Consider the following 21,372-nt stretch of genomic DNA (forward strand, 5'->3'; position numbering starts at 1 on the left):
GAAGTTGGAGGCGCCTCCAACGACTATTGAGGGCGTCTTCAGCTGTTTCTGCAATACTTCTTCCTCTCCTTTTTAGCTTCCGAAGTTCCGTTTGATTGGGTGATTGCGGTCAACCGAAATAGGGCCGAAATAGGGCTCACTCGAACCCAATTCCCGGCCTTCTCCTCGAGCAAGCTTCCACCTCTGCTTCTCGTCCACCGGTGTACTTTTCCGCAGCTCTTTCGTTCTTCGGACGCACCGCCCCCGTCGGCTCCCTTCCTGTGCCGTCCTTCTCGCTAGCTGCGTCTTCCGCTCGACTTCCTGTGCTCCTAAGCTCATGCACACTTAAACACAGGATCAAAATCAAACAGGACCCAACCTAACTTGGTTGATCACATCAAAACCACCACGGGGTCCAACAAAGATTACTGAAATAATATTCAGCTATGAGATGTTCATGATCCTTGAAGCATTATTTGGAACCTCTTTTATGAACGAGCTTCAATTTGCTCAAGCTCCAGTTTCTACGAGAAAAGCAGTGATAGATGATGAAACCAACATTGATGTCTTTCCATCATCAGTTGGATTGTTTTTTTTTTTTCAAAATCATATGATAGTTGCTGTTCTAAGTCTGGCAATTATTGACTGAAGAAATTTGTTCGTCAAATTGACATTGCACCTCCTAGCAAGGTTGGTTTTGCAAGAGATGGTATGGGGTATGGAGGCATAGTCTATACTTTGCTGCCTTGCAAGGACAATGCAATAAACATAGATCCTGATTTACCAGTAGAAGTGCAACAGTTGCTTGGAGATTTTGCCGAATTGATTTCACAGGGTTTTCCTCCTGGGCTACCACCTATCATTATGCTAAAGTCAAGGATGAGTTTTTTTTCACACGAGACGACTGATGGAGGAGGATCCGAAGATTTTTATTACTATTTTTGATAATTTTTTTGGTATTTTGGATAATTTTTTGTATTTTATATTATTGAATTTTGAGTCCGTTTAGAATTTTAAGTATGTTAAGAATTTTTTTCGTTTTTCTTTTAGGATTTTTTTCCCTTTCTTTGTTTTTAGGGTTTGAAGTCTATATAAATAATTGTTTGGGTTGATATAAAGGAAAAGATTTTTGGTTTTAACAATATTTTTGGTAGTGTCGTTTTATTTTCCTATTTCCTGATATTCCTTTTCGAATCAACAGATTTAGAAGATTGCTTTCGGTAGTCGTGCACTAATCGCTATCCCCCAAGCGCCACTTCTAGGTTTTTTTCCTTATTGTTATTCTTCTACAAAATATATTCTTCTCTAACAAACATTAATATACGATTGGATATAAGAACCAAATAAATTGAAAGTATCTGCCTACTTTGTTGTCATCAAGTTCTTATAAGTGAATAAGTTTCTTTTTGTCCTCATAATTAAGCTCACTTCCTATAATCTACTTCTATAGTAATGCTGGAAAATATTTTCAAAAAGCCTCATTTTCAACACAAAGCATTAGAATATACTCCCTAAGACCAGCATAATATATTTCAGAGATAAATAGATAATGCTTGACTATCGGATAGGCTAAGAGGCCTGTACTCTCAATTATTATTAGTTCATAAAGTTTTAGTATATCTAGGTAATTAGTTCTCCATAATCAAAGTAATTTAGTTCCCTTTTTTCATTGTAGATTTGCTAGACCTAGGCAGATCTATACTGTCAAAGTTTAACAATAGTTACTGAATGTGTCATAAATCATGCATACATGTATATTATATATTTTAATATATAGAATTGATAGTGTCTGCATAATTAGGAGATAAACTGAAAACCCATGAAGAATTAGGACAGTAAACAAGTTAAACCGAGCTAAAGTTTGAGGTGTTTAAACATGTTTGATAAGGTAATCGAGCCGAATCATACCGAGGCTAAAATGAACCAATCTATTAAAATGATTGTTCAAGATTGGCTTGAGCTTGGTTCATTTAAATGTTATCGAGCTCTCAATTCAAGCTTATTTGATTGTTTAAAACTTTTGCTTGTTTGATTGATTATTAAACTTGATAATTCAAACTTATTTGTTCATTTTAAATATTTTATTTATTTATTTACTAAGTTGAATATGAAATTTGTTAATGAATGTTCGGTTCATATATGGCCCTAAGAAGAATAAGTCCAATGTTCTATATATATATATATATATATATATATATATATATATATATATAATAGGTAAATGATTTTTTCTAGTTAGCCTATTAAGTAAATTCAAAACATGTAAGCCCAATGTTATTTTATGTTGCATGTGCATAAGCATGTGTTAATATGTTTTTTTCAAAAAAAAAAAAATTGATTACCAATTTGGATAACAATAGAACCAGAGTGAGGGCCTGCTTTACCTAATGCAGAAATGATTTACTTCAATTAATTGGTGCACTAATATTTACAATGGATGTGTGTTGCTATATACGAAATGATAACAACTAGTTAATGCAGTAGTTACTTGAACTAAATGACGAACGTATATACTTAATTATGTAAACTATATGTGCAAAGTATAATATGTACTTGAATTGAACTAAATGACATCTATTAGATCTAAAGATGAAACCTGTATAGATGTACTGCCACAATGAATTGATCTAAATGACATCTATTAGATCTAAAGATGAAACCTGTATAGATGTACTGCCACAATGAATTGATCTAAATGACATCTATTAGATCTAAAGATGAAACCTGTATATAGTTTAGATGATAGCACGTATACAAAAATAAAGAAAAAAAAATGCTTAAGATCCTTGCATGAACAGTATGTATTAGATCTGGGAAGACTGGAATGAAGGTGACAAAGAAGCATTCTTGAGGCAAGCATACCTGTACCTGCAGCCTGAAACTTGCTATTCCAAATCTATTATTCTCAGATGACACTTTTCTTGTTTCCATGGAAATCAGCATCATTCCTCTCATCTCTTTGAGGCATTCAAGGACTCGGATAAACCAATCGATCATATCACAGTCTTCCTTCACCACCACCCGTAGATCAATCTGTTGTGTTTCTGATGTGGACTCCGACGCTCGATTAACTTGAACTTTTACTCTTTCATTTGAATAGCCAATGGACATATCAACTTGGTCTTCTTTCGGTACTTGTACCTGCATTTCTAGAGCACTGTTCCTCTCCTCGAGCTCCTTGATCTGATCCTTCAAAAGGTTCAAGTAGTTCGTGACGTTTAGAAGCACCGTTAGCTTGTCCTTTTTCTTGATCTACACGAAATATTTATCGTTTCATCGTGTCAGATAGAAAAAAAAAAGGAACATGTAGTTTGAGATTTGTACCATTAATTCAGGTGGAAGAAGCATCTTGAGAGCATTGAAATGATCATTAAACTTCTGCCTGCGCTTTCGCTCCGATATGACATGCTGCGATTGGTTGCTCATCGGCTGCTGATATTCTTGCGCTCGCGCAGCTTCCAGTTGCAATTTCATCATACTTATTCTTCTGAGCATGTGAAGCCCTTTCTTTATCATTCTTTGGCCGTGCAGCCGGTTGGGCTTCAAGTACTCTTCAGGAGTAAATGGATTGTTGTAATAAGGCCTAAATGCCCCCATTTGAATACCAATGTGTTGCTGGTTCAAGATCAATGGGAAAGAAATATTGAGGGCAAGCAATGCTCTCTCCATTGCTTCGTCCTCCTCTGTTCTTGGAGCAACGAAGTTGAAGGATTGCAGGATGAAGGGAGGACTTTGTTGAGCTAGAAGACGAGGTGAAGTGTCGGGGCTTCCGACTGAGAGGGATCGAAGCAAGGAGGAAAATGAACAGAGCTGGTCCCGTTCAGACGCCATGATTTCGAGGTCTCCTAATTGGGGTTGACTGATTCCTTCGAAGTCTGATACTAGATATTGTTGAATGAACTCCTCGCTGAGCAGCTGTTGGATGTCCCACTGCAAATTTGCCTGCAAATTATAACTCAAAAATTTATAGGATGCGGCGGAGAGAGTGTGGACCACATGATAGGACCAGTACTTCGTCAACACGATGCCAGACCGCCTGAATCCAGACTGAGCCGAGCTCAATTCGGTCAGTCCAAGTGGTGTCCAAATTGAGTCTGACTAGCCATACCTAAGACCGGACTCAGATTAAACCACTCTTGAGCTCGAATGCAACATGGGGGTTATAATGGCACAGCCACCAATTACAAAAAGATGGCCCCTTCGGTGAAGAGAAAAGAGGTGCTTTCTTTAGGAATCCTGATTACTTTTAATTCACTCCCTGTATAAGGTAATTGTTATAACAGGTACATTGCATATTATTATTTTCACTTCTTCACTACTTTCTTCCTCAAAACTCTCTTTCCAAATTTGATTTGAGCATGGGTCTCACCCAGGTCCGTCTTAACCTCCCTTCTAATCCTTTTTCAGTCATTTCAGTTTCCCTTATTGAGTCACCGTCGTCAGAGACCTTCACCGGAGCCCTTGCATTGAAAACTCGACAAGATCCAACCAATAGGAACTGACCTGATGTACATCCAACCAACAGAAAAGCTTGCCTGCATATACATCGATGAGTCAACCCATCCACTGATCTCAACAAGATTCATTTTGGTGGCGTCTGTGGAAAACCTGAACTAAGACGTTTAGATGCGAGACTCACAAGGAAGCCAAGGAGAGCGAGGATCTACTTCAGTGAAAGGGGTTGCGTCGTCATGCCTGAATTGGGGAATCCTATCCAATAGCGGATCCAGACAAAAAAGGAAGATGGTGCTCAAAGAAGGGAGCTGAAGCTTGTCTTCCTTCTTGTTGTCCCTCGGACTACAGCATACTGGTGGAATTTTTCGGGAGCAAGGGAGTGCTCAAGCACACCTCCGCTCCCCCCTAGATCCGCCACTGATCCTACCTTAACGGTAGAGAACCTGAGTTGAATCATGCAGCCACTATGGAAGAGCTCTTGCGACGACAATCTTTATCGAATCCTCCTCTCACAAGGGCACCCGGAGGAATATCGGTCTAGTAAGAAGAACAATCTTGGGAGTCAACGACTTGAGAACTACCTCAAAAATACTCTAGAAAAGGCAAGGTCGTCATGACAAGCAAGAAGAAAGAAAGGAAGACTTGGCAAGGTACCCTATGCTCGCAAGACATCCTAACTAAGGAACTGTCGAGTCATTTTTGTTGGTACAGTTAGCATCAATAGTTAAACTTAAGTTTTGATGAATGATAATCAAATTAAAGTTAGATGTTATGTTATCTAACCTTATTATCAAGTGTACAAGAATTAACGGGCCTAGAGGACCTGACACCAGGCTAAAGTCCAGTTAGATCTGAGGACCTAATAACTGGCACGAAGGTTGGATAGATCAAGGAATGACTCGATATCTGCAGGAAGTCCAGCTGGGTCTACGGGATCTGATAGCTGGCCAAAGTCCAGTTGAGTCTGCAGACCTGACAACTGGTAGGAAAACCTGGTGGGTCAAAAGGCAAGTCAATTGACTGCAAATAGTAAGTGATGTAAGTCACTTGAGGAGAGTGATCTAATGAGGACGAGTCCCAATTGGACTATGCACACTAGTCTAGTTTAGGTCAAGTTTAGAAGTCTAAACTAAGACCATGACAAGATCCTAGTCTTGAGAAGATAAGATCTAATTAATAATACTATTTTATTATTATACTAACTTTATTTTGCATGGTATATTTTGATTTGTGGATTAATTCCTCTTTGTAGGTTAAATGGCAAAAATCAGCCTATGATGAACAGTGCCTGAGGCACCTTAGAGCTTTGAGGAGGCGCCTTGAAGTAACGCTTGGATGCACCTCGGAGCAGCGCTTGGAGGTGCCCTGGACCATTGGAGGTGCCCTCTAAGAGATAGAGTTTGCGCTGTAGAGAAGCACCCTGGAGTACGCTAGAGTCGGCCCATATGAGTGCTTAGAGGTGCCTTGGGGTGCTTAGAGGCGCCCTTGGCCGGTTAGAAACCTAAGGTGGTAGAGGTGATTGAGTCCGAATCTTTCAGGATTAGATTTGAGGTTGGAGGCACCTCAAATGGGGTTAGAGACACCCTCAACGCTCCTTAAAAGCACTGTTAGCCAGAATTCAGAACATAACTTTCATATGACCTACTACGATCTTTCTACTGCTACGTCTTTGTGCTGCTACCGTCTACTGCTACATCTGACTGTTGCTGACAGACCGACACCAACACACGGGGTCTCAACTTTGATAATCACGTGATGGTAACTTTAAATTACTATCATTTACATTGTTGCTAAGGTAATGTAGTCTGTTACACTGTCCTTCGTTATTATTATACTCGATTAACTCTTCTAGTGGTTTTAAAAGAGATTTTTAGTGGATACCCATCGATACAATCTGAGGGACAGTGGATTTTGGAGGAGTCACCGAAGGCTCTAAACCAAGTAACCGACCGAGTATTGTGTTTTTTGCTTGTATTTAGTTTTTCCGCTGCACTTTTCCTTAAATTTTAAAACAGGACTATGCTTTTAAAATATACATGGTTCACCCCCCCCCTCTCATGTGTGCACCGATTCTACAAGTGGTATCAGAGTCATTTTTGCTCTGAATTAGTGTAACTACCAATAAGCAAGGGGTTTTTTTTTCATTTCAGTTTAAAGTTTTTTTAATATATCTAAATTAGTATAATTATCTCTTCAAATAAGTTTTTTTTATTATGATTTCTTCGAATTGCTCGAAATTGGTACAACATCACTCGAGATTTATTTTCTTTCATCACCCACAGTACTTACTCCAAGATGTAGTCTTTAAATTCTCATAAGCTCGTATATTTCAAAACCAAATGACCCAAAGTGAAGGTTACAACATCGTGCATCCACCACTATTCAACGGAGATGACTTCTTCTACTAGAAGAGAAGAATGAAGGTGCACCTGAAGATAGATATCGAGCAGTGGTTCTGCATTCGATAAGGATACACGACACTAAAGGACAACAACAACATGATCATCCTTCCAGAAAATTAGAACTCAGGGATGAAGAAGAAGGCATAAATTGAGTTCAAAGCTATAAACATAATTCAATGCGGCCTGATAAAGGAGAAACTGAACCGGGTCGGACAGTACAATACTACGAAGGAGTTGTGGGACAAGCTAATAGAACTACACCAGGGCACGACCGACTCAAAGTTAACTAAAAGAGACTTACTTTTAAATAATTTATTCAACATTAAAATACAGGATGGTGACACTACAAGTCAGCTCCATGTCAGAATAAAGAACATCCTCAACAGTCTTTACCTGATCGAGCATTAGCTCGAGAATCACAATGTGATAAGGTATGCTCTCAACTGCTTTCCTCAAAATGCACTGTGGACATCCATAATAGATGCCTATAAAGTTTTGAAGAACTTTTCAAAATTAAAGTTAGATGAGTTATTTTGTGAACTAGAACTGCATGAACAAACTAATTCCCAAAAGGTTAAGAGTATAGCCCTTTTTGCAGGGTCTTCAAAGAAAAGAAAGACCAAGTCCAAACCTGAGCCTAAATCTGAGTCTGACTTTGACTCGGATGAAGAAGAGCAACTTGTGAACATGGTAGGGAAAATGTTCACTAGAAAGAAAGACTTTAGCAAGAAAGACCTTCAAAATATGATCAAGCCAAACTCCAACAAGTTAAGTATCACTTGCTACGAGTGCAATAAAAAGGGGCACTACAAGCACCAGTGCCCAAATCTCAAGGACGATAAACCAATGAAATTCAAGAAGAAGAAGACCCTCAAAGCTACTTGGGACAAGTCATTCTTGGAAGAATCGGATAATGATGAACCAAAACAAAACAACTACCTCGCACTGATGGCATCCAGACCGGAATCTGAAAGCAAATAGGATCAAGATGATGAGCCCGAACACAAGTCAAGCCATGAGTCCTTACTCGTTTCGAAAGTTCCGACGAGGTATACCCAAATCTATCTACTAAGTTTTTTAAAATTATTGCATGCATGAATAGGAAATTGAATAGATATGAAAAACAAAATGAAACACTCCTTAAAGAAAATCAACATCTTAAGGAACAAGTTAATTCCCAAATAGAAAATACTAACTCAAATCAAGTCAAAAACCTTGAGCAAGAAAACTTCCAACCTAAAAACTAAAGTTATTAATCTAAAATACTTATTGGAAAAATTCACAATCAGATCCAACTACCTAGATATGATACTTGGATCCTAACGAGCTGTCTATAACAAATTCAAACTCAAATATAAGTCCAACTCGATAAACAAAACATTCATTTCACTGATAACTCAAAATAAAAAATCAACTAAAGCATGGATTTCGAAAGCTTGTCTAGCCAAGCAAGTAAAACAAAACTAATTTTATATACCTAAAAATGAAATACACTTTATAAAAACAAAACAAAACTATAAATCTAATAAACCAAAACAACCAACTAATCCATACTTGAGCTACAAGTTTAACTCAAATAAAAAATCTAAATCCTATGAACAAAGCTATACTCAAGTATATTACAACTACAAAACAAATCGACATAAACCTAATCAGCAATTTAATAGAAAACACAAGTTTAATGATTCAGGGGGAGGCACTAAATTAATTGGCACCTCCAAAACATAGTCTACCCAATTGGATAATTAGGACTAGACTAAAAAGATAATTTGACTCTTATTCAACCAAGTACCAAGATGGAGCGAGATGATAGTATGTTAGGGAAGCTTGGTCTAGGTAGTCAAGTGGGGTAAAGTGTTTCCCTCTTGGTCTACTTAGTTAAATGGAACATCCTAGACTAGTTGACTAGGGTTTCTCAGTAAGTTAATTAAATTAATAATTTCATTAAAAGACTTTGTTTTAGAAAGTTATCGTTACTCCGATACCTAAGAAGACCCTTGTGTCTTATCACTGCCTGGAAGCCAATTTCTGAAATGTACATTTAATTAGCTGACGGTTTAACCTGAATCTAACACAAAGTCAAATCATCTTCAAAACTAAATTAATTCATCTCACAAAACTATAGGATACTTTGGTTGAACAATTAGACCGGGTGAGATAATTAAAGAAATAAAATTAAATTATAATTAAATTATAATTAAATTAAATTAAATTTAAATCAAATCAAATTTAATTTAATGTTAAATTAAATTTAAATTAAATTGAACTTAAATTAAATTAAAATTAAAATCAAATTAAAACAAAGTAAATTAAAATTAAAATTAAATTTAAATTTAATTAAGATTTAATTAAAATTTAAACTTAATCAAAATTTAAATTAAATCAAAATTTGAACTTAATTAAACCAAAGCTTAATCTTGACTCTATCTTTTGTAGGAATTTAAGTATATCTTAGATAGTGGTTGCTCCAGACACATGATTGAAGATCACACTAAATTCACTAAACTAACACTCAAGAGCCTAGGAATGATTTCCTTTAGAAAGAATGACCAACTTAAGGTAATTGAGATAGATGACATCGAACTTGAATCTAATTTTATTATTAGAAAAGTACTATTTGTTGAAAATTTTGAATTTAATTTGCTTAGCATTAGCTAATTATGTGATACCGATTATAAGGTTAGATTTCTATCATCTAACTGCTTGATTAAGCACACAGAAAATCTGAACATTAGACTTAAGGGATTCAGACACAACAACATCTATGCAATTAACCTAACCAACTCCTCACTTAAGTGTCACTTGACACACACACAAAAAAAAAAAAACCTAGCCGTCGCATAGAAGATTGTCCCACACTCACTTTAGGAATATTACAAAGTTAAATGGCTTAGTTAGAGACTTACCAAAATTACCAAACCTTGAGCAAATAATTTGTAATGCTCACCAACAAGGAAAATAAACCAAATCAACTCACAAACTGACTAATAAAACTCAAACCAATTCTATACTAGAATTACTACATTTAGATTTATTTGACTCATATGGAATTAAGTCAATTAATGGTAGTCTATACTGCTTAATAATAATTGATGACTATTCAAAATTCACATGGGTAAATTTTTTAAGAAAAAAGATGAAATATTTTAAATATTTAGTAATTTCTATAAGTAAACTGAAAATGAAAAAGAATTAAAAATAAAAAAAAGAGTGATAATGGTGAGGAATTTTAAAATCATAGGTTTACAAAATTTTGTTTAGAAAATGGCTATCACCAAGAATTCTCATGTCCTAAAATACTTCAACAAAATAGAGTAGTTAAAAGAAAAAATAGAATCCTACAAGAAGCTACTAGGACAATTCTTAATGAATATCAAGTACCCAAATATCTCTGAGCTGAAATAGTAAGTACAGCTTGCTATGTCCAAAATAGAACAATGATTTATAAAATACATAATAAAACTTCCTATGAAATTTATTATAATAAAAAACCTAACATTAATTATTTTAAAGTATTTAGATGTAACATCTACATTTTAAATACAAGAGAACACTAAGTAAAATTTATATAAAAAATTAAAATGAAATCTTTGTAGGGTTCTCACTAAATAGTGGAGCCTACCAAGTATACAACAAAAGTACCTTAATAATTGAGGAAACAATAAATGTAAAATTTGATAAAATCTCTAACCCTAAAGAACTTGACCAAAGTTAAACCCAATTTAAACCAATAGACTTTATCAGATCTAGTTTTGATCAAGGGGGAGTTAGTGAAACCCTAAATCAAATAGAAGAACAAGAAAATGAACTAACTCACCTAGAAGAAAATCAATAAACATAAACTGAGTCTAGAAAAATAAGAGTCAGCTTAGATCATTCAGTTGACCAAATAATAGGTGACCCACATCTGAGTGTTCAAACTAGATCAACCTTTAGAAACTTAAGCCAAATTACCTTAATTTCTAAGATTGACTCCAAAATTGTAGAAGAATCCTTACTTGACCCAGACTAGGTCTAGCCATGTAAGAAGAATTAGCCCAATTTAAAAGAAATGAGTATGAGACTTAGTACCTTTACCTAAAGACAAAAAGTTTATAGAAACAAAGTGGGTTTTTAGAAATAAACTAAATGAAAAGGGGAAAATAGTTAGAAACAAAGCTAGGTTAGTAGCTAAAAGATTTAGTCAAGTAGTGAGACTTGACTATGATGAAACCTATGCCCTAGTAGTTAGACTTGAGTCTATTAGGATGCTACTAAGCTATATAGTCCATAAAGGATTTAAAATTTACTAAATGGATATAAAATCAGCTTTCCTAAATGGGCTAATTAAAAAAAATGTTTATGTAGGTCGACCACCTGAGTTTGAAGACTTAGACCATCCTGGCCATACATTTAAATTAAAGAACACCTTATATGGTTTAAAAGAAGAACCTAGGGCATGGTAGGAAAGATTATCCACCTACCTAATATCTAAAGGATTTAATCAAGGATGAGTTGACTCGGCCATGTTCGTAAAAACCCTTGAGTCTGATATTTTTATAGCTAAAGTCTACGTAGATGATGTAATCTTTGGTTCAATTAACTCATAATTTTTGCAAGAATTTACAACCTTAATGGAATATAAATTTGAAATGAGTCTAGAAGAGTGTGAGATGAATTTAGGTTAAAATTAAAAATTAGCCCAAACCAAACTTAACTAAACAAAATCAATTTAACTCAATTAAACCTAAATTAAAATTAATCGAGCAAAATAAAAACTTTAATTAATTTCAAAAACCTTAATTAATTTTCAAAAACCTTAATTAATTTTCAAAAACCTTAATTAATTGTCAAAAGTTAATTAATTTAAAAAATATAATTTTTAAAATTAAATTAATTTTAAAACATAATTCCAAAATTTAATTAATTTCAAAAATTATAATTAATTTTTAAAACCTTAATTAATTTCCTAAAATTCAAAATTCAAACATAATTATTTTCCAAAAATCTAAACTTAATACTTTTAAATTCAAAATTCAATATTAATTATTTTTCAAATTTAAATTTAATCATTCAAACTTAAATATTTTTCAAAATTCAAATTTAATCATTCAAACTTAATTTTTTTTTTAAATTCAAACATAATATTTATTTTAAAAATTTAAAATTAATTTAAAAATTAAAATTAACTTAACTTCATCTCACACAAACTCATAAGCTTAAGATGTTTGATAACATAGAATGAGTGATATCGAATATTAGGAAAATAGATGATTATTTTAAATACCTTTTTCAAAACTTACTTTGACTTTAGTGATAAAAGCACTAAGTAATCAAACTTGTGTTTTGTTATTGGCAAAGGTTCAAAGTTAAGCTATGTTATTGTTCTAACACGCTTAACTGAGTGTGTCGGAAAAGTCCTAAGTAATATTAGGTAAAGTGAAAGTCTTAGTCATGGGTAGGCAAAGAAGTCCTAGTGGATACTACATAGGTTGAAAGTCTTAGCTGCCACTAGGCAACGAAGTCCTGGTCTAGGGGACTAGGTAAAGTCTTGGCGGGTCGAGGACATCGGACAAAATCTTAGAATCGCGGACACTAGATGAAAGTCCTGGGGGTCGTAGACACCAGGCAAAAGACTGAACGGGTCGAGATTCGAGCGTCCAGCAGAAAGTCCCGAGGTCTCAAATGCTGAGCAAAAGTCTAAACGATCTGGAGGATTGATCTGGCAAAAGGTAATCTCTCCTGAGAGGAGTAGATGAGGACACGCTCCCCGAAGAGCAAGCAATAGACATCGGTCTGACCTAGAGTTTCAGCAAAACTCAAAATCAGGACCGCATAGTCCGAAGACTATCAAAATGATTCTACTTCATATATTATTGCCTGTGCTAACCTTATGTTGCAAAAGTTGTTTGTTGGACAAGTGGTTGTCCATGCACCCGGGAGGGCTCTGGGCACTTGGGGGTGGTTTGGGCATTTAGGTGTGGTCCGAGCACCTGAGATCGAATCGAGCAAGTGCCCTTAGGCATTGAGCTAGTGCACTCTGGTTGGTCAGCCTAATCATAGTCTAAGCGTCCGAAGGTGGTCCGGACACCTGAAGATTGATGAGTTTTACCGGATCAACTTTCGACGAGAACGTGTCACATAATCCTTATGGGGGCACCCGGGGGAGGTTCTGTAGGATCGTAAATATGCTAGAAGAGGGGGTGAATAGTATTCATCAAAAATCAAGAGTTAAAATGAGTTACACAGCGGAAAAGGGAAATAAAAAAAACAACGCTAACAATGTCAAGTTTTACTTGGTTCGGAGCCAGTACAACTCCTACTCCAAGGTTTGCGATCGTCGATCACTTTCGTTGGGCAATCACTATCAGTTCATAAATGGATTACAAATATTGTGTACAATAACTGAAAATAAAACTTTTATCGATAAATAGAAAGGAAATTAAAGAAGTCATCGTTCTTCGAACTTCGGAGCAGGCTTTTGGTGTCGTTAAAGTCTTTTTGAAGCAGCACTTGAATATGAAAGTTGTAGCAGATGATGATATGAAGGTGTTGGTATAAGACCTTTATATAAGCCCATTCTGGGCGTCTAGAACCCCTCCCGGGTGCCTGCACCGTGCTGACGTAGTGAGCTTTCATCGAAACTTGATCCATCAAGATTATCCACTTACGAGCGGTCAGACCACCTCCGGGCGCCTGTGGCGACTCCTATTCCAAGGCCCGTACATGAGAGTACTTTCGTTGGACAATCACTAATCAATCGAAAAGTTACAAAAGTAATTACAATTTGAGTACAAGTAACTTTAAAAACTAAATGATACTGACGACTTAGAGGAGCAGATATTAGCCATAGTTATCGTCAGAACAACTTTTGGGCATCGTAGAAACCTTTTCAGAGTAACGCGCAGGAGCGGAAGTTGTTTGAATTGATGTCTTCAAGGTGTTGGTTGAACCCTCGTTTTATAACTCACTACGGGCACCTGGAGCCTATTGGTGCAATTTGTACTAATGATCTAACTTAGGTTTTGATGAATGACAAATGGATTAAAGTTAGAGTAGTTGTGATCTAATTGCTTAACTAAGTGTGCAGGAGTTGATGGGTCTGGAGGACCTGACATCATGCTGATATCCAACTAGGTCTGCGAGATTCGATAGTTGGTGCGAAGTCTAGATAGGTCAGCAGGACCCTATATCTGGTGGGAAGTCAGGGTCCGCGAGACTTGACAACCGACTGAAGTCTAGTTAGGTCTACGAACCTGACAACTGGTGGGAAAACCTGGTGGGTCAAAGGTAAGTCAAGTGCCTGTAGTTAGTAAGTAAGAGGTAACCAACTGGAGGAGAGATCCAATGACGACGTGTTTCTGGTTGAGGGAACTGTAGGCATCGGTCCAACTTAGGTGTATTTGGGAAATCTAAGTTGAGACCTTGACTAGATCTTGGTCTCTGGGAGATAGGATCTAATTATTACTCCTATTTGCTATACTGTACTAACTCTATTTTGCAGGGTGATTTTTATGCTTGGACTAACTTTTTGTTGCAGAGAAGAAAAGAGACAAAAAGTGGCCCGGGATCAGAATCTAGTCAAGGTCTCAACTTAGATTTCTCAAATGGACCTAAATTGGACCGACGCCTATAGTTCCCTCAACTAGGAATGCGTCCTCGCTGGATCTTTCCTCCAGTTGCTTACCTCTTACTTACTAATTGCAGTCGCTTGACTTTCCTTTGACCCACCATGTCTTCCCACCAATTATCAGGTCCGTAGATCCAACTGGACTTTGGCCAGTTGTCAGATCCCGCGGACCCAACTGGACTTCCCTCTAGATATCGAGTTTCACAGACCTATCTGGACTTTACACCAACTATCGGGTCCCGCGAACCTAGTTGGATTTCATCCTGGTGTTAGGTCTTCCATACCCGTCAACTCCTGCACACTTGGTTAAGAAATTAGATCATAACCACTCTAACTTTAATCTATTTATCATTCATCAAAATTTGAGTTAGATTATTAGTGCAAATTGCACCAATAGGTTAAAAGGAGGGTTCAACCAACACCTTGAAGACATCAATTCAAATAACTTCTGCTCCTATGCGCTACTCTGAAATGGTATCTACGACACCCGAAAGCTGCTCCAATGACAACTACGCCCAATATCTACTTCTCTAAGTCCTCGGTATTATTTAGTTTTCAAAGTTACTTGTACTCAAATTGTAATTGCTTTTGTAACTTTCTGATTGATTAATGATTGTCCAACGAAAGCACTCTCATGTGTGGACCTTAGAGTAGGAGTTATCATAGGCTCCGAACCAAGTAAAACTTGACAGTATTAGAGTTGTGTTTCCTTTTGCTTTATTATCTTAAATTCTGCTGTGTTTTACTTACCATGTTTTTCAAAAAATGTCAAAAACTGTGAACGCTATTCACCCCTCCCCTTTAGCGCAACGATCCTACATATTGTTCACGAGTGAGAGGCACTTCAGCCTCCTCTTCATTGGCATCAATGCTGGAGGGGATGCAACTTGAGGCGATTGGAGAGCGGGCCCGACGAGGAATGCCATGGCCTGAGAAAAATCTCGACAGAGAGGAACTTGGGCTAGGGGAAGGGTTGCCTCTCAAGATGATGATGATTGTGTAGGAGTTGGAGGGCTCGGAGAATGTTGGGGACTTGTTGATGAAGATGGGAGTGGATTCAGACTTTGAGAGAATCGGGAGGAACTCGACTTGATAGGATTCTTTAAGGGTTGACTCCTCTTGTGAGGGCGTAAATGCTCCTCAAACTCAACTGAGGAGACAACTTAGGGGATCAACAAAGGTCGAGGACTCAATTCGGCCGAATAGCTCAGCTTGGCAGCAGTGGGGTCCTCAGAAACAAGAGTCAAGACTTGAGCTTGGGACCACTTCATGTGCTTAGTTAGGAAAGTTTGCCATATTTTCTCAGTTGTAGAAGAAAAATAGGTTTCCAATTGAGTACATGGTGAAAGGGCGAGATCGATCTCAACTGAGCTTGGTCCAAAGTAGAAGAGAAGGTCTTCTGATGTATGCCCAAGGGCTGAAGTTACGGAAGATCATTTGTTACTTCCGGAAGGTCCATTTATAAGACTTCGGGCAAAACATTTCAAGGAAGCGCTAAATAAGCTACTCAAAGAAGATTGGGCTGATTATGAGCAAGGAGAGACCAAGATAATCCCAAGTGTTTTGGTCATGGCCTAATCCACGTAATCGAACGTATCCATCCATAACTCAGTCACGCATAATGGAAGAATGCTAATAAGTACAGGAACTCATTCATGCATGAAGACTTAAGTATTTTAGGATTTCTAAGTTGTTAATTGCTTGCATACGACATTTGTACTCTAAGTGTTGCCTGCATTCATTTTGTTTTGAGTTCCTAGATTACTTGCATGAGGCATGCGACATTGTGACTTTACTTGTTGCATGCATTTATTTTGTACTCTTCCTTGCTCACTCCCATTATATAAGGGAGGTAAATCTGAATATGAAAAATACTTGGTTTTGGTGAGATTTGTGTGCTCTCTTAGTTCTCGAAAGAACTTTTGAACTTGTCAACTTTACTCTAGTGATGTTTAACCCATCGAAATTTATCATCCTTAGGTGTGATGTTTTCTTTTTCTTTATAGACTTGGTTCGTACTGGTTCTTGGTTGCAGGTCAAGACTCATACTTTTATCTCCTAGTTCCTACGGTTCTATCCATCGTTGTCTCGAGTTTCATCATATTTGTTGGTGGGGTTTATATCATCTTCTTCGAGTAGAAAATTGATGTCAAAGTAAAGGTCTTCCATAATTTCAACAACCTCTTGGTAATTCAAGCTTTCCTTGAATTGACCAAGATAAGACTGAGGGGGGAGCTCATTTTCCAAGAAGTTCGCTAGGTGTAGGAGGAGGAAGGTCAGACAAAAAAAGTAATGGGTCTTCAAGTATTTGTGGGAATTATCAGGTTTTGTTCCAAGAGCTAGGAAGAAGGGTAGGCCGTGAAGTAGAAAACCCTAGCCTCACCCTTCTTAAGGTAGAAGAAGTAATGGAAGATTGTGGGGATAAGAGGAATGTGATATAAAAGGAAGACAATGACTACCCCATAGAGGAGTTAGAAAGAATTAGGGATCAGTTGAATGAGTGGAATTCGAAAAATATGAGGAGACCTCCTCAAACAATGAAGGGGTAAACAAGGTCATTGGCTATCTGGCCAAAGAAAAAGGTGGAATAGTCGGCGGGTAGCAGATGAGGATGTTGAGAAGATTAGGGAATGCAAAGTTAGTGGTCGGAAGGTATGATGAAGGTGGCATGGAGAACAAAGTTTTCAATCTCTGTGTAAGTTGATTGGGTAGCTTCAAACCAAAACTAGGAAGGGAGATTAGAATCCATAGTAATTTAAAAGAGGAGAGGGTGAAATAGAGGAAGAAGAAGCAAACAAGGAAATGAACTTACAATTTGTTGAAGGTCACTGGCAGAAGATGGATGTTTGGAGAAGATAGAGGCACAAATGGCGAAATCTAAGTCCTCACGAACCCTAGTAAAAGGTTGAGTGACTGCGATGAGACATTAGATCTAGGAAAAAAGTGTGGGTTATTCAGCTAAGCTATCAAATAAGGCTTGGATGGATTAAGGCAACCCTCAAGATATGTGGCAGAGTGACAAGATAAGTAGTTGACGAAATGTCTATGTGTGTGGTAGAGGATTCACGGGTTCCCAAGGTAGATTGACATTGATATGGATGTTTCGTCGCTCTAGGAAGAGATTTGACGACTAATAGGCTAGCCGATTTGGTAGATTATTGTGGCAAGGTGGCATGACAAGATTGCTTCAAACCCTAAGAAATCCTTTGAGTCATTGACGCAAACAACCACCTGGTCAGTCAAACTACTCTCTCCTTCGGCTAGACTTGGAGGGGAGGCATGTGATGTAGCGGAGACAACATGGACCACATGGCATGCCCAACACTGGGTCAATGTAGAGGCAGACTAGCCTGAATCCAAACTGAGATCGAGTCAGGTCAGGTCAACTGACTCATGGTCGAACTCATATCAAGTTAATCAGTTAACTCACAGCTGAGGTCGATTTGGGTTAGCCTGAGTCGTATCCAAATTAAGTCTGACTAACCTGACCTAAGACTAGACTCAGATCAAATAACGCTTGAGGTCGGATGTGACACGATGATTTTATTGGCGCTAGTTACAAAAAGATGTGCCCTTAGGTGAAAAGGGTAGAGGTAAGTCCTTTGAGAATGCTAGCCATTTTCACTTCCTATATAAGGTCATGATTACAACATCAAGAGGTACATTGGACATTACTATTTTTACTTCTTCGCTATTTTTTTTCCTCGAAACTCTCTTTCTAAATTTGACTTGAGCGTTGGAATGGTCTTGCCAAGGTTCACCTTGGCCTCCCTTCTAACCCTTTTCCAGTCCCTTTTAGTTTCCCTTACTAAGTCACCATCGTAGTAGACCTTCACGGGAGCTCTTGCATTGCTCGACCCGACAAGAGTAGGGCTATAATGAACCAAGCATTCATAAACAAGTTTAGTGTTCGGCTTGGTAAGTTCTTGTTTATGTTCGTTCAATATACATAAGATTAATTAAACAAACAAGCTTGAACAATTCATTAAACTAAACAAATAAGTTTGAACACATATGTGTTCAACTCGTTAACGTTCGTGAACAATGTTCGTGCACGAACTATATTCATTAATAAAACTCTTTTCAATATGTTAAATAAATAATAAAATAAATAAGTTTAAATTATCAAACTCAATAATCAATAAAACAACTAAAAGTTTCAAACAATCAAATAAGCTTTGAATTGAGAGTTCGATAACATTTAAATGAATAAAGCTTGAATCAAACCCAAGTCAAGCTTAAATTGAGATTTCGATAACATCTAAACGAACCAAACTGAAGTCAAGCTTCAAACAAGCTCAAGCTCATAAAAAATAAACTAAGCCAAACTTGAACAATTATTTCAAAAGCTTGATTCATTTTAATCTCGGCTCGGCTCGGCTCGGCTCGATTACCTTATCAAACAAACTTGAACATCTCAAAGCTTGGCTTGGCTCGGCTCAACTCGTTTACAACCCTTTGTAGCTTATCCAACAGGAACCAACCGACTTGACAGGAACCAACCAGACAAGAGCCGACCTGACAAGAACTAATCTGACAACAGTTGCCTTGAGAGGAACTGAACTTGATGTACATCAGACCAACTGAAAGAGCTCGGTTGCATATACACCGAGGAATCATCTGATCCCTAATCTCAACCGAATCATTATACAGGGCAATAATCACATAATAATGATATGGATCAAAAGTGCCTATATAAGCTCATGGTACCTTTGGATTTGGTGGCGTTCTGAATCCCAGTTCTATTTCGCCATGCATGCAACCCATAAACACTGCTATCTGTTACAGTCAAGGTAGATATATACACATCACACGACGGATTATGAAAATAAACAATGGAATATGAATTTCTTACACCTTTATTTCAGCTTCCTGAAACACGAAACAAGCATGAATTAGGAAAAAAGAGAAAATCTTCAACTAGTAGTCCAACTTCAATCTCGATTACATGGTCACCTGGTAGAACTGTCGCTGTGAATGATTGGATGCCAAATTCAAGATTTCCACATCTGTTAACTGAACGTAAGCAGGTCCATCCTTGAAGGCGACACCAGGAATAGAACTGGAAATATTACTTATTGTAAGAAGAAGAATAGGCAGAGAACAAGTAATAATATAAGAGTAATAAAATCTATTGTTCATTGATATTTGCCCTAAGGACAATACAATATATAATGTTCAAAAATTACTTGGTCAATTGATCAATTGATAAATAACATAATTATTCTAATAATTATAATAAAATTATTAGAATAATCCAAATACTAATTTGATTTTATTTGGTGATTTGATCCAGTTAATTCTGGTAATTCTCTTTTATCTTTTTTACCCCCTGACAAACTTAACGGGAGATCTTTGACGTTGAGTTTGCTTGCTGACTTGTTGAAACGTTGTCTGGATAATTGCTTAGTAAAGATATCAACGATTTGATCTTCAGCAGAAATATAAAAGATGGATAACTGCTGAGTTGTCATACGCTCACAGACAAAATGAAAATCAATTTCCACATATTTTGTACGAGTATGAAAGATTGGATTTGCTGTGAGATATATTCCTCTAATATTGTCACACCAAATTTTTGGTGCAATATTTGATGCAAGATAAAGTTTAGAGAGAAGTGATTGAAGCCAAATAATTTCTGACGTTGTATTTGCTATAGCTTTATATTCTGTCTCAGTGCTTGAATGAGATACTGTAAATTGCTTTTTCGAATTCCATGAGATAAGATTTTGTCTAAGAAATATTGCATATCCACTAGTAGAGCGTTTATCTTTAGGACAACTTGTCCAATCCGCATCACTATATGCATGTAAATCTCAAGACGATTGGCGATATAAAAGAAGATCATGTAGAATAGTACTTTTGAGATAGCGAAGTATTTTTTATGTTATCCTAATTTTGTTTAGTTGGAGCATGCATGAATTGACAAGCACGATTTATCGCAAAAATAATATCAAGGCGTGTGATAGTGACATATTGTAAGGCTCCAACAATACTTTGATAAATCTGTGGATTAGACATAGCAGGAGAGGATGAAGTTGGAGAGTTGTTTATAGCAATTAATGTAGAGACCAGACCGAATGTGCTCTATCCATTTTGGCTATTTGAAGAAGTTCAGTAATATATTTACTCTAAGAGAGAAGATAGTCATCCTCATGTGGAATAAACTCAATACCAAGAAAAAATGAGCAATACCCAAATCTTGAGTAGGAAATTATTGATTGAAAAGACTTAATAAAGTTGTGCTACCCTTGTGATCATTGTCGGTTATCAGAATGTCGTCCACATAAATAAGAAAAAATATCATAGATCTATCATTATATTTATGAAATAGAGACGAGTCAGTCTTTGATCCAAAAAATCCTTGAGCTTGTAACCAATTAGATAGTCGATGAAACCATGCACGAGGAACTTGTCGAAGACCATATAAGGATTTCTTAAGTTGACAAACATGAGATGGAAATTGTGGATGAATGAACCCAGGTAGTTGCTCCATAAATATAGTTTCCTCAAGATGACCATGGAGAAACGCATTTGAAATGTCCAATGCAGGCCAATTAGTACTAACAACTATTGATAACAATAGTCTGACAGATGTAATTTTGATGACTGAGCTAAAACTGTCATTAAAGTCAATACCTGGTTGTTGACTAAATCCTTTAGCTACAAGTCAAACTTTGTGTCATTCAAGAGAACCATCAGCTTGATTCTTAAGATGGAATACCCATTTAGAGCCCACAACATTCATTGAGGGAGTGCGCGGAACTAGACTCCATGTTCCATTTCAAAGAAGTGCATCAAATTCAGTAGTCATTGCACTACACCAGTTTGGATCCTTGTTTGCTTGTGTAAAATAAGTTGGTTCAATATATTTTGAAGAAACCACTAGAGCTCGTGGAAGGGGATATCGAGTTGCATTTGGCGGAC

The 21,372-nt window shown here is 36.9% G+C and overlaps 1 protein-coding gene across 1 annotated transcript; it reads right to left on the bottom strand.

The window, feature by feature from the left end:
• Positions 1 to 467: 467 nt before the first annotated feature.
• LOC121991498 (putative transcription factor bHLH041) lies at positions 468 to 7,525 on the bottom strand. Its single transcript, XM_042545491.1, has 9 exons — positions 7,468 to 7,525; positions 7,168 to 7,321; positions 5,302 to 5,426; positions 4,349 to 4,482; positions 3,304 to 3,909; positions 2,842 to 3,231; positions 2,322 to 2,363; positions 764 to 835; positions 468 to 503 (listed from the first exon to the last, which is right to left on the bottom strand). Exons 1-9 carry the CDS (start codon positions 7,523 to 7,525, stop codon positions 468 to 470), a joined length of 1,617 nt encoding a protein of 538 aa, XP_042401425.1.
• Positions 7,526 to 21,372: the final 13,847 nt, after the last annotated feature.

Source organism: Zingiber officinale, chromosome 6B, assembly GCF_018446385.1.
Source record: "Zingiber officinale cultivar Zhangliang chromosome 6B, Zo_v1.1, whole genome shotgun sequence".
NCBI lineage: Eukaryota > Viridiplantae > Streptophyta > Magnoliopsida > Zingiberales > Zingiberaceae > Zingiber > Zingiber officinale.